This window comes from Salarias fasciatus, chromosome 12, assembly GCF_902148845.1.
Source record: "Salarias fasciatus chromosome 12, fSalaFa1.1, whole genome shotgun sequence".
NCBI lineage: Eukaryota > Metazoa > Chordata > Actinopteri > Blenniiformes > Blenniidae > Salarias > Salarias fasciatus.
Window position 1 is genome coordinate 27,051,200 of NC_043756.1, and position 16,407 is coordinate 27,067,606.

The 16,407-nt window shown below is 42.8% G+C and overlaps 1 protein-coding gene across 1 annotated transcript in view; it reads right to left on the reverse strand.

The window, feature by feature from the left end:
- unc5db (unc-5 netrin receptor Db) overlaps positions 1-16,407 on the reverse strand; it is a 233,397-nt gene that overhangs the window by 118,063 nt on the left and 98,927 nt on the right. The window contains exon 2 of the mRNA XM_030104321.1: positions 14,717-14,932. Coding sequence (XP_029960181.1) covers positions 14,717-14,932 — 216 coding nt within the window. The remainder of the gene's footprint in view (positions 1-14,716; positions 14,933-16,407) is intronic.

The following is a 16,407-nucleotide window of genomic DNA, read 5'->3' on the forward strand; positions in this document are numbered from 1 at the left end:
CCCCGTCGCTTGGCAGGTGAGGTTGTTTATCTGCTTTACCCAGGCCTTTGCGCTCCACACACACACACACACACACACACACTCACGTAAACAAACAGATTCTCACACTGACGGATACACATATGGGCCTCCGGAGCTATGCTAAAGCACACACTGTTAATACAATGTAAACAAGGGCATATGCACCAACACACACACACACACGAATACATACACATCCCTCCAGGACACAAACACACACTCCAATATCCTCATGTCATTGCGCATACACACACAAACTGTGTCATTGTGTACATGCAGTATGTGCATGTGAAATACCAGCAGATACAGCATATATAAGTCATACACACACACCCAGATGGGCAACCTGCTGCACACTTAACACGCCTTCATTCTCATATGAACACATCCCACACAACCAAATATGCTCACAAATGTATGTTTACCACTCACCCACATATCATCGCCTCACATTCACACACGTCTTCATCACTGCAGACGCCTTTAAATTGGATCACGATCAGCTGGATAAATCAACCCTGAACTTGCATTAACATGCGTTTTGCACTGTTGTGCTCCTGGAAGCAGGAGTCTGCATGAGTCACTGCGAATGAAGGTGAAACACCGACCACACACCCGACGCACTGGCACCTTGTTCCTCTTTGCTCCTGACAGAACAGAGGTATTCCACCAGCATTCGCCATCTGACCCTGTCTTTTGGTGGTATCTAATGTCTCTTTTCCACTGGCCTCCACTCGGGTTCCTCTTTAGCCATGTGTCCTTCTGACCCCCTTAGCATGCAGACAGAATCCTGGTGAGGGTTTTCAATGAATTAAAAGTTCCTTTCAACCTATAAAAAATGATTTTGCCTGTGTGTTTGTTTGCTTTCATTCATCACTGGATGAATCACTGAGTCTCCACAAACAAATGTAGAATTTATGAAGAAAGTAATAAATATGACTGAAAGAGAGCCACGTGGGAGGTGATCAGTCTCAGAGGCAAAATTTGAGGAAGAACATAGAGAATAAAGTCTACAAACTAAAGTAGTGGCGAGCCAGTTGAGGCAACATCTTTTTCTGCAGTAACCTTATGAATGGAGGTTGAAGTCACATCAAGCATGTACATCGATCCATTAGAGTAATCTCCTCTCAATACCGATATTCCATATTGATGAAGGTAAATGTACTAAATCTGAAGTGTTTGTTGTTTCCTGCACTTGTAGGATTCTCAGAGTATCCTTTCATCGGATCGTCGTCCACACATCTCCGAGCAATACGGCCCATTGGTTCTGTGCTTTTGTGGAACATTGCTTTAACATACATTTATTCAGCCAACCATAACTGTGCTGCTTGTTTCACTGTGACTCTAATTACTCTATTAATTGTACACATTTCCTTTGTGGACTTGTACTTTTTCCTCCACAGGGGACACAAGTCCTCATAATATGAAGACCATATAAACACATTTTTGTCCCCGGAACAGCAATAAATTCATGTCACTATAGACACACACACACACACAATGCAGTTTGGAGTGCTTTGTCCGCTCGCTGCTCACCAGTGATAACATTCACACTCTACAGATGCTGGGAATAAAGGTCAATGTATTTTTTTTCCTCCCTCCACTCTTCTTTCCCTCTTCCTTCACGACGGGTTTAAAATTGAACACCAGGATTTCTATACGGAAAACATGTTTGTGTGCAACTCCAAGTACTTAATCGCCAGTTTCCTCCAAGGGAGGCTTAACTGCCTCAATTAAAATCACATAAAGGAGAACGTGCGAGTCCTAACAGTATAAACACGTCTCCTCTTTTAGAACAAACAAGGATAAAGAGTTTCCCCCTGATAGAGCCAGGTGGATGCTGATTTCCTCTCACACTTCGCGCCTGGAGGCAGTAATCACGATTAGCAAGGCGCCGGGAGAGGCGGTGCAGATGAGTGATGGTTCCCCCCCGCTGTCCCGGACATATGGGTGGGAGGGGACGGGTGTACGCCCAGCACCCGCAGCTCCGTCAGCTCTCCCAGCGGGCGCCCTGCTCGGCGTCTCCCAGAGACGGGCGAGCAAATGCCGAGGACGGCCTCACAATAGGAAATAGGACGGAGTCTACTTCAGGGGACGGAGCCGAGGAGGAGAAAGAAGAACACCTACACAGCGCTGTAATCTCCCGAGGCTGATGTGAATCCTAATCATCTCTAATTCCTGGGAACATCACAGGAACAGACGTTTTTGAAGATTTCAAGGGGCATAAAATGCATCTTTTCATTATTGTGTGTGGATTTCATCATTGTTGTTTCACCTGCACAATAAATCAAAGAGAAAGCTCGCAAACCACAAGCCGACCCCTTCAGCTCCACCGAGCGGGGCTTTTTCTGGAGAAAAATTGACAAACTGAAGTGAAGAACAGTCTAAAACACTGGAGATCAGATGTATTACCACTGAAGGCAACACTGGCAGTCGACGGTGCTGCTCCATTCTGAGGCAATAGTTTGCTCATTTTCCGATGACGGTGGTCTCTACAGAGGCCTCTCCAGCAGCAGGAAAACTTTTATTTCCAACCACCGCTTTACTGTCTCTTTACCATCTGACTTTTTTGTTTTGTTTCACATTATCTCAATGTAAAAGCATTTGGTCAAAATTCAGATTTATGGCTTTTCCGGAGTATCAAAACATATTTTTGCATCCCAATCTGAAAAACAAAAGTCCCAACTTCATGATAGATACACAAAACCTTGCATTTGTATTTGTAACTCGAACGAATCAGGCCTTCAATAAGTACTTGTAACAGTGCTGGATACAAGCAAGTAGCTAATGGTTGAACTTTATCGACTGATTTTCAGGATTTGTTTCATCTTTGCTGTAAATAAACGACTGCAGATGTTCTGTTGGTGTTCAGCCAGTATGAGAAGTGTCTTCCTCAAAAGGGATCAAAGTAGCTGTGTACCTGATTGCATTCAGTGTTTTTCTCCAGCAGATTTTCTTCCTGGAGATTATCGTGAGACACATGAACTCCCCGCTGAAAGCCACACTAATGAAATTCTTTGGCTGCAGCTTCTTATGAAGGGGAACGGTAGAATCCATTACGGGCTTTACCAAGTGACACCCCAAACACCGCTGAGTCAAATCCTAATCCCATATTGGTCTAAGCCTCAGTAATATTCCTCTCATACAGCTCTCCTCATATTTCTCTCTCTCTTTCATGTCTTGGATATATATCACAGAGTTATTAATAGAGGAGAAGGCAAGAAAGATTTAAAAAGAAAAAAAAAAAATTAGGCAGCTGTAGCAACTTATCCAAACTCCAACAGACGGATTCACTTGACTAATTATGTGTCCAAGCAGCCCTGTGATGAAGTGACTGGTATCACACGTGTCATAAATACGCTGAAAATGATTTTAATGAAAGCAGATGTCGGTGTTTTTATTTAACAGTGAGCCAAATGATGCAGAAACTACACAAACTCACTAAATGTCAAAAGGGAACAAGTCTTTTAAAAACTGAGCAGGTTCCCTTTGTTCTTCAGAGAGATGTCTCTTTTTCTAATTCATTCAGTCTGAAAACATGAAATTTGATGATAGATGAAGGGAGAGGAAGAAATCACTGTCAGGAACTCACAGTAGCTCAAACAGATGTGGACATAAACCAGGGGTGCCAAACATAAGGCCTGTGGGCCAGAACCAGCCCGCAAGTGGATCCAGTCAAATCACCAAGGAAATGGTAGAAATTTAAAAAAATTAAACTTATATATATATGCACACTTTTGGGTTCCTTTAACGGTCTGTGAGGGTTCATTAAAATTGACTTTATGTTACGACTGGAGTTATTTTATGGAGCATTTGTTAAAATATATGCATTTTCGTAACTTTCGTATACTCTACACCACAGTGAAGAAAAAACTTTAGCTGGCTCTATTTTACCGGTCCGGCCCACTGCAGATATGTGATCCCTGAACTGAAATGTGCTTGACTCCCCTGATTTGACCCACTGTGCAGGAGTCTGAGCATTAGGCGTTTTGCTCAAGGGCACATAATGCTGGTAATCAGGGTGGGTTTTCATTTTCCCCACTCAAATCGCTTGGCAGTCTGAGATTCAAACCAGCAACCTTCCTGCTATGTTCTTTGTTCACTAATTTTCATAAAAGCAACCAAAACATTGGCGAAATAGTGGAGACCTAGAACCAGAAGTCAGCCTGGAAGCCATGTGTGCATTAGCGTTGTCGAGGTGCCCATGGGCCTGAATCTCTTATTGAACACATATTGACTTCCACTATAAATGGCCGCTTCATTATTTCCCCAGACAGACGCAGAGCATCCAGGGAGCCTGTGCTGGGGATGAACCCACATGGCTGCAGGGAGTCTGTCAGCCAATCAGCTCGAAGCGATTGGATGACACTCCTCATCTCATCTGGAAGGATAGAACGGTGGCCATATCTTCTGTCTGAAGATGGTCATTGTGTTGATATGCACCCAACAAACTTCATGTCAAACAGCAAACTCAGCCCAATGGCTGTCTGAAAGCTTTCTATGAAGCTGATGACTGCAGAGAGAACAGGCGGGATGGTTTCCTTCTGAGGTGAAACACAGAAATGACTGAACCTTTAAAACAACACGGACCAGTTCATGTGGACTTGCAGACGACTGACAGTAGCCTTCTTCCTAACTTAAACATGCTATTTTGAGGACGGAAGTGAGTTCACACTGTGACGTAAGCCAAAAACAGAGTATCCGGATGAGTTGCTCATGAGACTGAAACGGCGGAGTATTTTCACCCTCGACAGCTGCCACCTCGACTACCCAGTGGAAGAAGAGGAAGGAGCTGTGGAGATCACAGTGCCTGATATGAAGGCAGAGAAAGCCAAAACAAAGGTGAGGAAAAGGTATTTCAAATGGAAATGATCATTTCCTAAGCATCAGTGCTAGATCCAGAAAGTAACAAATCGACATTTCATTCATGCTCGGTGAAAATAATAGTAGCACGTTATACCACTAAAGGAAATATGATGTGCGACACGGCACAGGCTCCATTTATACCACACTGCTTTAAGTGAAAACACAGCATATAAAACACGGTTAAGATCAAAATACAAGAAAGTTTGAAAAGACCCTGCACGAGTTGTGATAAAAGTTGGTAAATAAAGTCCAGCAGGCTTCAAATTTATCGAAGTAGTGAAATTAATGGTGAGTAAATGTGCTCTACTGAATGAGCTCATTTATGTCCCAAGAGCTGTAATCCAGCTTCATCTGGGACGACGTAGTGCATATATATCACATGTTTTTAGCATTTAAACATGTTTAAACCTTTGTCAATATTCACTGAAGGATCCTTTTTCCATTAATCTCCTGAAGATCTTCACAAATAAGACGTCTGGCTTCAAGACTGCACCAAACCTTTTGTTGAATTAAGAAAAGAAAAGAAAAAAAAATCTATTTTCAATATTGCCGGACAGCTTTTAGGACTTCAGCACATCTTAGTTAGCATGAGAATGGCTGGATGAAACCTCTCTGATAGCACAGAGGCATTTAGTCCAGACTTCATCAGAACGCTGGGATAATTGCAGTGGCCTTGCATTGAGTTCTGCTGTGTGCGCGGTCCTTCAGAATAAAGCAAATTATTAGGATTTTTCTTTTTCTCCTGTCCACTGCATATCTGATCCAAGATGTCTGTGGGCATTATTAAGCTGCTGTAATATATGAAGCTGACCTGGTGGGAACTTTATCATGGAGGAAGAATCTTTTCCTGTGTTTTATCCGACTCTGAAGCCTGCAGAAGTGTTGAAATCCACTTTTATATGACAAGATTGTTGAGACCAATCTTCAGAGACAAATCCTCCCTCTCTTCCTTTTACACCTATATATATCTATCTATCTATACATCATCAGTCTGTGATCCTGCTGAGTGCATCGGAGAGGTACTTTGAGATGAGCTATCTCTGCTGTCCCCAGTTCCCCTCATCTACTTCTACTTTACCTCCATATATCCCACAATGCCTTTCAGCAAAGGCCTGTGAAGCTTGTAGCCTTCGCTCCCTGAAGGGGTTTTGTGAGCAAATAAATACAGTATATTGTTGCTCATAAGCCGGATTGTGTGTGAACACCGGGGCGCGCCTGCAGCCTGGACCCTGCTCAGAAATGCCAGGTGCCTTTTGGCTGCATTGCATTGTGGTCCGGCGAGGCAACAGTGAGTGGGAAGGCATCTCCTTTTCTTCTGTGATGGATTTCTTTGTGTTATCGATGTTGAATGCGGGTCCAGAACGGCAGTGGCCAGGTCTTAAGAAAAAAAGAAAAAGATCTTAAACCTGGCGACGGGAGACGTCCAGGTCGCGTTCGTTTGCGAATATTTGACAAGATTTGGGCGCCCGAGTGACATTCAAATGAACTTGCTCAAAATCTAATCTGCCAACTGCTGCTGACAGTGTGTTTTTTTATGGATGGGACTCGAATAATCTATAAAAAATGCAATCAATATCTGAGCACACACTTTGCAGGATTGCTTGTCCTCGGGTTGTTGTACAACACACACACACACACACACACACACACACACACACACACACTGCAGATCTTCTCCACGTGCTGGCTGCTGCTGAACTCAAGGGCATTGTCAGCTTTATCAGCGCCCAGTGATTCATCAGGCTAGTTGGTAAATAAGAGATGCTATCAAGTGCTCCTGGTGGCATTGAGGGCCTATGCGTCCTAATCAATAACATTCCAATTCCTCACTGATCTCCTCCTCTGATTAGCCAGACTAATCCAATACACAATGTTTCTGTCTATTACGGCGCCGGGACAGAGCCGCCCGTTAAGACTGCCGTTATCTGTTTTTGTTTTTGCTTTCGCCGTTCGCCGCTGATAGCAGGCGAGGCCATGCTGGAGGCTACAGCCAAGACATCCTCAGGCTCTTCTAATTGCTAATCCACTTGGACCAGCCGATGGCGAGGAAATTCCACCCGGCCCCGGCGGCGTCACGGACGGTTAAGTGCCGCAATCGTAGCGAGTAAGTAACCAGTCGGTGCAGGGAGACGGAATAATTTGTGGTAAAATGCTTTATAATTCTTTCAACTCCCCTTAAACCAGAAAGGAAGAAGGTGAAATGGCGTGAATAATGAAGGAGGTGAGGAAAAGGAGTGGCGGAGAAACTGTCAGTCAGCGGAGAGCGGCGATGGCAGGAGGCACTTACTGACGTGGGAGCGGTGATGAGCAAGACGGGCCTAATTTGAGTTAATGAATATGCAATATGCTCCAATTTGCTCTTTGAAAATGATCTGCAGAGAGCAGAACTGATGGAAGGGAAAATGGCCGACATTACCTTGAATCTGTTTAGCATTTAGAGATTACACACATTAGCCGCAAATCTCCGATCTGTAAGGTTTAACACCTGTAGGGGAGACGCCACCTTTCAAGAGCCGGCTAATTTGGGAAAAACATCGGAAAACTGTCTCACCTGGTTTAATCTGAAATCAGTCCACTACTACACTGTTGGTTCAGTTACCAATCCAACTGGATAATATATGGAAAATTTATCACAATGGAAATATTTGGAATAAACGGACTAAATTATGATCTGGTTCAAAATAACTTTATTTTACTTAATGACTTCAACTTTATTTCATATCTGGTGATAACAGGGTAAAAAGAAATGAAACACAAAGCAAAAGAATCCAGAAAAATGACAGAAACCACCAAAACACTCCTTCACTAAAATGCTGCTGGACCGAACAGCAGGGGGGAAAAAAAGAAAAAAAAAATCAAAGTTCTTAAAGCACACACCATCACATTTTTGAACATCCCGGGTAAATATCAGGGTGCCCACCTCAATAATGAACGGACAAGGACAAACAACACATGGGAGGCTAAAGTCATTTCCAAATACCGAGAAGGGCGAGAATCTTCGGTCTGTTAAGACATCTTTCGTCACTGTGGTACAATCTGTTTTCTACAATACAGTGGTCTTTTTCTGGGACATTCTGCTCCAGGAGCAGGTAGTTCACGGCCTTTGCATATCATCTGTGTATGAGCCGTGGGTAACACTTTACTTGAAGCACCCGGTTTAACACAATATAAGTGGTTATAAACGATCATAAATTATCATAATGCTTTATAACCCACTATACAGCATAGGGTTAGGGTTAGGGTTTGGGTTGGGGTTTGGGTTCGGTCCTGATGTTATAAAGCATTGTGATCATTTATGAGTGTTTATAACTACAGTTATACAGTGCTATAATGTACTTATAATGTGTTATACAGGGGTGCTTCAAGTAAAGTGTTACCGAGCCGTGAATTAGGCTTTAAGTTCAGTACTCCGTATCATCAAGTATGCAATGGTAAATACTCATACTTTAGAAAAGCAGTGTCAATGAATATTGGATTTCACCATCTTAGCAAAGCTGAGATCAGTCGTGGACTGTGGGAGTAGAGACCTGCAGTCTCCATCCAAGAAGGAGCTTCCACAGCTCATCCTGTTCAACGTCACTGGTCCAACCGAGTCAGAAACAACACCTGGTTTAAATCCAGTAGAAACAAGTACACTTCTACAGTTTGCTCTCTTCTTCCTTAATATTTTCACTTTTTAATTTCTGTGTGCTCTTAATAAACTGTCTATGCATGTGGTTCGGACTGAATCCTAGAAGAGAGCGAGCACTGTTACTGGGAAGAAAAAAGATATTAACATTATCGGCATAAACACTTCTGTATTTATCATTATCACAATACTCAACACCATCATCCCAAACTGCATGAAAATATCAGCCAACTGTATTTAAGAAAAAAAAAAAAAACAGCTTGTCACAATGTTGAAGACATTTTGAAGGGATCAACTGGATCCTTGGGGAATTGACTCTGATATGACCACAAAATTACAAATAATACCTGAAGTTTTTCAAGTGAAGTAGCTCATATTCAGTATGCATTTCTAATGATTCCGATTTAAGTTTAAATCTAGCTTTACATCGCCTGGTTTTCTTCTGAACACATGTAGTCTCTTGCATGCATGCAGTCGACACCGTGAGTCACCTTGTAATGACGTAGATAAATATACCTCGCTGCAGAACATCACCATATGGTGGAACATGGGTTTTTTTAAAATAGTTTTCTTTGATCATGTTCCATAATTACTTTGAAAGGACAAGATATGCAAGTCCAAGGACAAATCTACACAAGGACTTCAATAGCTGTGTCCACAAACACATTGATTGGATTTCCAAGCTTTGTTGAGACACAGTTGTTCCAAATGCTTTTTTTTTTCTTTTGTTTTGTTTTCTGCAGTTCATCCTTTCATATGCAGGGAAACAGTATAGGGTCATTTCAGAAAGCACAGCCCCACCATGGTGGTTCGATCGGGTTCAGTCGTCAATGAGAGAAGCCCAAAAGTTTGCTGTTACGGTGCTTTCTTCTCTGATTCTAAAAGGCTGAGCTCCTCACCGGTTATAAAGCTCACCTGATCGCCACATTTTAATCCATTTCTCTCACACAGACGCCACCATTCGTATTCCAACCTGGCGGACTATCCGTCACCGTGCTGAAATATCTACTCGGTGTTTGCTCGCAGCTTTATTATCAGTAAAAGGCATGAGTGATTACTCTGGAGCGTTTGGTGTTGTCCCTTCATTACGCCTCATTGTTTAGTTCCTTTCAACACAGCCTCTGTTTACATCGACACCGATAATCCAATAATAATGACGGTAAAGCTCCTCCGTTCAATAATCGGCTATTTTTCACCACATACTGTCAAGGCTGAGGAAAACACAGGTGGAACTAATCAAAATGACATATGCTGTGAACAACAGATAAATGTAATTTTTTAAATGATATTTCTAATTACACATTAATTTTCAGGAAGAAAATGTGAAAAATTGCTTTATAAGGGAATTGTTAATCCAAATCCAAGCTTCTGTTATGTATTTGAAGCTCTGATCTTCTGTATTTTGTGGAGTCCGTCTGCACTTTGACTCTTCCTCCCAGCGACGCAAAGCAATGTTTAATTATTCCGTTTGCACAAAGACAGCCACAAGGGTATCAGAGCAGCATCTCGACAGAAAAGATCAGGTTTGGGGTTGAACACTGGAGGGAAGCTGCGACTCCGTAGGAGGAGGCTTCTCAGCCATTAATCACACTGTCTTCTGTGGCACAGAAACAGGAACATTAATAAAAGTGGTCTGATCCAACAACAACGTGCAGCAAATGCTTTAGTGGTCTTATTATAAGTTCTAATCTGATGATTATGTGCTTGTGCCCTGATTGTTGTAACCATGCAACCGTCGGAGATGTTTGAGACAGTAAAGACTGAAATTTGTATCATATCTTCGTTAAAAAGCTGAATTGAACAAAGATACAGTATGTACCTAATCTGAAATGACACTGCTGCTTAGTTACTGGATCTCAGGCTCTCAGTAAATCGGTTCCTGCATCACCAACTCATTTTGCATAACCAGCTACAAATCACCGTGGAAGAACAGAGCAGAGTGAGTTGACTCCTGTTTTTCTACTGATGGCTCCAGCACATCAGCTGCAAGAGGAGAAATGTGTTTTGCTTCATTCTCTAACAGCTCAGCAGCCTCACGTTAAATCTAGTTTCAGAAATCTCTGATTTGACTTTGGCCTTTTGTTCACGCAGCAGCTGCTTTGCTGTAGCCTTGAGGCAGTGCAAGCTCTCGGTATAGCGTCGCGCTCTTATCTGTCAAATCCACTGATTAACTTCCCTCCTGCTGGATGCGCGATGCTGATGTGGAATATGAAGTGAGCTGGCGGATCTCTGCAAAGTGAATCTTCCCCCTCGATGGTTTTTCCGCTGCACGCGGAAACCGCAAACAACTGAAGTTCCAAATTTCATTTCGCCATTATCAAGCTCACAACAATTTCACAGCACAGCAATCACACTATAATGAACTTCCAGAGGCAATTAAAGCCTCCTTCCTGTGAAGGGACCTTCATGAATACGAGAAAGAGGGCTTCCTCGAGCTAATCACGGAGTATTCCAGCCGAGACGTCACGCCGGCTTCGCTGTTTGCCAAAAATCCCTCCTGGAGGCCTCCGTCAGGTCTTCTAATCAACAAGCCTCCACCTGACAAAAACTAAAGGGACTTAATTATTGTGGCACGCCACCGCTTCCTTCCACATAACCTCCACCGAGCTGTACTGTCTTTCTTTAAACAGCACTCGGACATGATTTTGAGGTTTCCTGCTATGCTAGATCAAAGGTTCATTCCCTCTGCTAAGAGGTCGTGGTCAAAACATACAAGTACTTAACATCTCTTTAATTCTTCCAATTCAAGCTTTTAGAAGTGATGAATTACCTTTATTGATGCTTCTAAAAGAAAAAGAAAAACTCTTAATTTTCAGAGCGTAGCATTTTACGTGCCTAATCAGAGGAACAAGGGGCCAATAAAGCAGGAGCTCTCCCGTGACGGATAAAGACATGAAAAGTCACGCTCCAGAGGCGCTACAGGCAGTCACCAGTGTGTCTCCACCGAGCTGAGAGGCTCACTACAGGCATGGTGAAAACACGGTATAAATCAAAGATGGAGGAACAAGCTATATCTCACATATTTCAACCAGATGGATCGATCCAATACCAGCATCGGGTCCGATACGGCACTGAATACTCATGAAAGTTCCACAATGCAACATGGCAACTTCTACGTGACGTTAACTGTCTGCAAAACACAAGTGGTGTTAGCGGTTTGGAAATTATTTATGAGAATGACAAGAGTAATGCTGATGGTGAATTGTGTTCTGATGTGAAAATATCAAGAGGAGATGAAAACTAGTTCATGAAACACTGAAGAATCAATGACACTTGTGCTACAAGCTGTTTGCTACATGAGAGTTTGGATTATTGGATTAATGAGCAAATTGAAGACTATTTGTATCAGTACTCAGCCTCCACAAGTAGGTAAAGGTTAATACTCATACTTATGATTTAAAAAAGGGGTACTGGTGCATCTCTAGTGCAGACTACCGATCAGATGTCAGCAGTTGCCTGTATTTAACCTTCAATGGACCCAAACTTGAAACTTGACTCAAATTAAATTATAGTTAAGCTTAATCAGGTACTTTCTTCTCTTCAGGTAAGCAGGCTTTGACAGCATATCTTTGGCCTTTGAGTGTGTGTATGATTGTGGCATATTGTTCAGAGAGTCATCGCTATTGCGATACCAGCATCAGCAAAAGACTGAATGATAATAAGCAATGTTTCTACAAATTCATACAGAATTTTGAATATACCAGAAAAGTGCAGTTAATTCAAAGAGGATGCTGCGATGAATTAGGATTAAAGATGGGTGACCGATTAACAGAATAAGAACAACAATCAGCTTCTGTTGGAACTGTTGCTTTATGGAGATGGAAGGAGGCATAGTGTCTGACTTTACATGAACTTTGACCTTTAACATTACTGGGACCAACTTATTGTTCAGTAAAACACATCAAGAGACCTTTACAAGGCAGAATAGGCAATAGAACCATCCGGAAGTGTCTAAATAAGCCACAGCCTCCAAACCCAGTGGACTGGACCAGTCTGTCTCTGTACTGTAGTTATCGTCACCTCACAAGCTGGGCTGGACCCTTCAGCGGGTTTCTGCAGTTTGCAGGAGCGAGCTGGATGAAAGTAATATCCACAATTCTCAGTACCAATTACAGTCCAGCAACAAATTAATCTGATGTTTTATTTCTGCAGTTTGACTCTAATTGCAGTTTATTTTGCCATAAATATTTAATTTTGAAGAGAAATATGTAAATCCAGCTTTTCAGGGTGCATGAGAGTAACTGATTGGTAACATAATGTCTCAACCAGAACGAGCTTTTAACTTGACAGAGCTCCTCTACTATTATTCAGCAGTTGAAAGTGTCAATGTCATTAAGTATTTCCTATTTTCAAGCCAAATTTGAAGCATTTCGCTGTTTGCTTTGAGAACTTAATGAAGCTCTCTGTTCTCCACCCACACTAATGAAATTCTTTCAGACTGCGACCCATAACATCTACTCCATAAACTCCAAGGAAGCACTTCTTGAATTAAATATTAACTTTGAGAAATGAATCGTCAAATGTGCAGCAGACCTGTTTTACCACCGCTGCTCAAATAAGCTGCGGTCAGAAGAAAACAGTTTAATGCTAATTCAGAGATTTTTCTGTTTTTTTTTTCAGCATTCAAGATCAGTCCTCGGAATTTCTGTGAGCGACGACTCGTGTGAAAGCGGCTGAATATGTGCTGATGCGGTGCAGTATAAACTATACCCTCCATCCGACACCGCCAGGAGCTTAAAATAAGTACATACTGCACATATTGCTGGCCCCAGCTGTGATTAGCAGCGCCGCTCGCTCTGCCTTTGTTGGCTCTTAAGCTCAAACCCTCTCAGACTACGCTGATATTCGTCCAATTGCTGAAATGAGAGGTCTGGTGTCGTCTCCGCGCAGGGAAACCACATTGACAGAACATCTGAGATCTGTTGTCTACTTTCTGTCAAATCTCCACATCGGACGGAGGTGAAAGCGCCTTCAGACTTTACAAGGATGCCGAGCACCAGATGCAAGGGCGGCTCACAGCCAGGAGAAAAGCACAGTATTAATCTTACCAGCACCAATAGCAGTAACAGCTTTGATCACTCTGCAAACCATCACAATACACAGGACACAATGCAGTGTGTGGAACAGGAAGTGACAAGCAGAAAAAGAAAACATGGCTCAAAGGTACAAAGGAGGAAAGCCGTGATCAGTAGTCATGAAAACCTCAATATATGTTGTCGACCACAAACCCAACAAACCACAAAATATGGATTTAAACAGGTTTATCATTAGCTTTTTTTTTCAAACAAAGATTTGTTCAGGTTTATAAGCATAAAGTTAAATATAATTTTACTGAAACCAAATTGTATTGTATAAAATAAGCTTGAGATGAGTTTTAGTGGTGTTTGAGAAGCTCCAGTTAGTCTCACCAATGGTATCCTCTTACAATAAAATACATTTTAGCACCTGGGTGTTGAATATTTCAAGATTTACTTTTTGTACAATGCAGTCAAATGGTATTTATATTTATCCAAAGTTTTTTGGAAGCTTCAGAAGTGACCAAAATGAGACTATAATCCATAGCAAGGTGGTGTCTGTACAGGCTAACAGTCTCACTGGACGGTTTCAGAAAGCTTTCACATCCTGCTGTCTCATCCAAATCATCACATGGTGCCACTGTCCTGCAAAACAATGTGTTTTCTGCTGAAAGATGGTCATTAACCTGAAATGGTTAGTTTTGAAGAAACAAGTAAAAAGCTAGAAGTGACTCATGAAGGGTAAAGTACCTGATGATGAGTTTTATTTCTTATAAAAGTGAGCATAACTCACCCAAAACTCACACGTTTTCCTTGTGTGAACTCAATAACAGCAATGAAAACCTCAGTTCCTCTGCCCATCAGGGCCTTTCACTGTTGTGTATAATAATCAGAGAATTCTGGTGTCAGTATGAGAATTTACTCTGTGTCTTATATGAAAAGACAGCCACTGCTGTTCACAATTAATCTTCCATCAAGCTGCATGGCATTTAAACTCCACTGTGATGCTGCAGAATACAAATACAAACCAAGTAGAACTGTGTGAAACTCATCCCGTATAGTCTCTGTAAACTTGTTTAATAGTGACTTTCCAATAGAACAGTCTAATGACACAAAAATGATTAAGAAAAAAGTGATCTTCTAAAACCCTAAAATGTTTCAGCCCCGGCCCGAGGTGTGCTCTCACCGGTGTTGAGGTCTTTGTACTCCTGGGAGAAGTGCTCGTTCTGGTGGACCCACTCGCCGTTGCATTTGAAGAAGATCTGCAGGGCGGGCGCCGCTCGGCAGCGCAGCTTGATGGGGTTGCTCTTGACAATGTAGGCGTCCTCGGGCTCCTGGATGAAGTGCGGCAGCGTGCCCTGCACCGAGGGCAGCGCATCGGGCTGAGCATTACCCGCCGCACCTGCGGACAAAACAACAACAAAACAAGAAGTTGCTTCATCATCCCCACGTTTGGCTCGAGAGAGGCGGCAGTCGACCGGACAGCAGGCAGCGCGGCGGCTGTTGTTTTCAGCCATGTGAGCAATTTAGTTCTGAAGGGAAGGAGAAAAAGAAAAAGCATTCAAGTGCATTTTGTTTTACCAACAGCAGCATAAGAGCAACTGCTTGCAAATTTAAAAAGATTGCTCAGTGGACAGCCGTTTGAGTTCCCCATTCATCACAGGCGAGCATATTGCGGGAACGGCAGAGTATACACTGAGCACAATTCCTGCAAAACTGTTCTCCTCAGAGCAATTTGCAGATGAATGAAATCAGAGCGGAACAAGTGGAGAGGAATTAGGAGGGGACTGATTACCCAAATTGTGGCTGTGGAGTCTGAATACATCTTATCTCGGTCACAAGGCCTGGATTTCACTTCGCACAAAAACAGCCTTTGTGCTGGCGCCAACGTGTCGCCATCTTAGACGGCGAATCATGGCAGGTTAGACAACCCCGCCTCCTCCTCTCGACTTCAGTTTGACCAGCGGGCCAGGGCCCTGTTCATGCTTATTGTTCATGGTGGCAGCTCATTGATCTGAGCACAGTTTTGGGAACACTGATCTTTGAGATTGCAAAAGCGTGACTTTGTTTTGGAGCTAGGAGTGAGGTCTTGGCCTCACACGGTATCTTGCGCTTGCCTCCACTGGGTGAAAGACCAGAGAGCTGTGTGGGCCGGGACAATGAGGAACAGGATGTTTGTGCTCCTGCCATCCCCGGGATCCTTCTCAGAATTACACCTCAGCCCATCACGGCGGCTCCAGCTAAGCTATTGAGCACCGTAAAAGCCCATGAAAGCTATTATGCCCCCACCAGCAAATCCAATTCTGTCCCCTGAAATCGAATCGGCCCTCTCCCCACCTCTCTCAATCAATGTTGTCCTTGTTAAATGGGTAAATGAATGGATGCAGGTGTAAAGAGGGGCCACACATAAAACAAACAGGAGGGGGAGAATGGGGAATATTACTGACTACAGGACAGGTGAACATCTCCATCAAACTGAATTTCAGCCACTGTCAAGACACACTGAGTTCAGCGCGCTGATATAACACAAACACACCCACTACCGTACATGTGTATCTTTAGAATAAACCTCCATTCGAAAGCATGATGTAGCTCATGGCAATGCCCACGTTTCTTCACTTAAAGTTTTACTTCAACTCCCCAACCATGAGATCACTCTGTGTCTGCTTTCTACCCTCTGATGCAGCATCAGTACCCTTCCTGGAATACTGGCCCCCAGCTGACGTACAGTAGATATAAAAAGTCTACACGCCCCTGTTGAAATGCCAGGTTTTCGTGATGTAAAAAAATGACAAGACAAATAATTTCACAACTTTTCCCACCTTTAATGTGATCTACAAACTGTTCAATGCAATTAAAAAAACAAAAAACAAAACT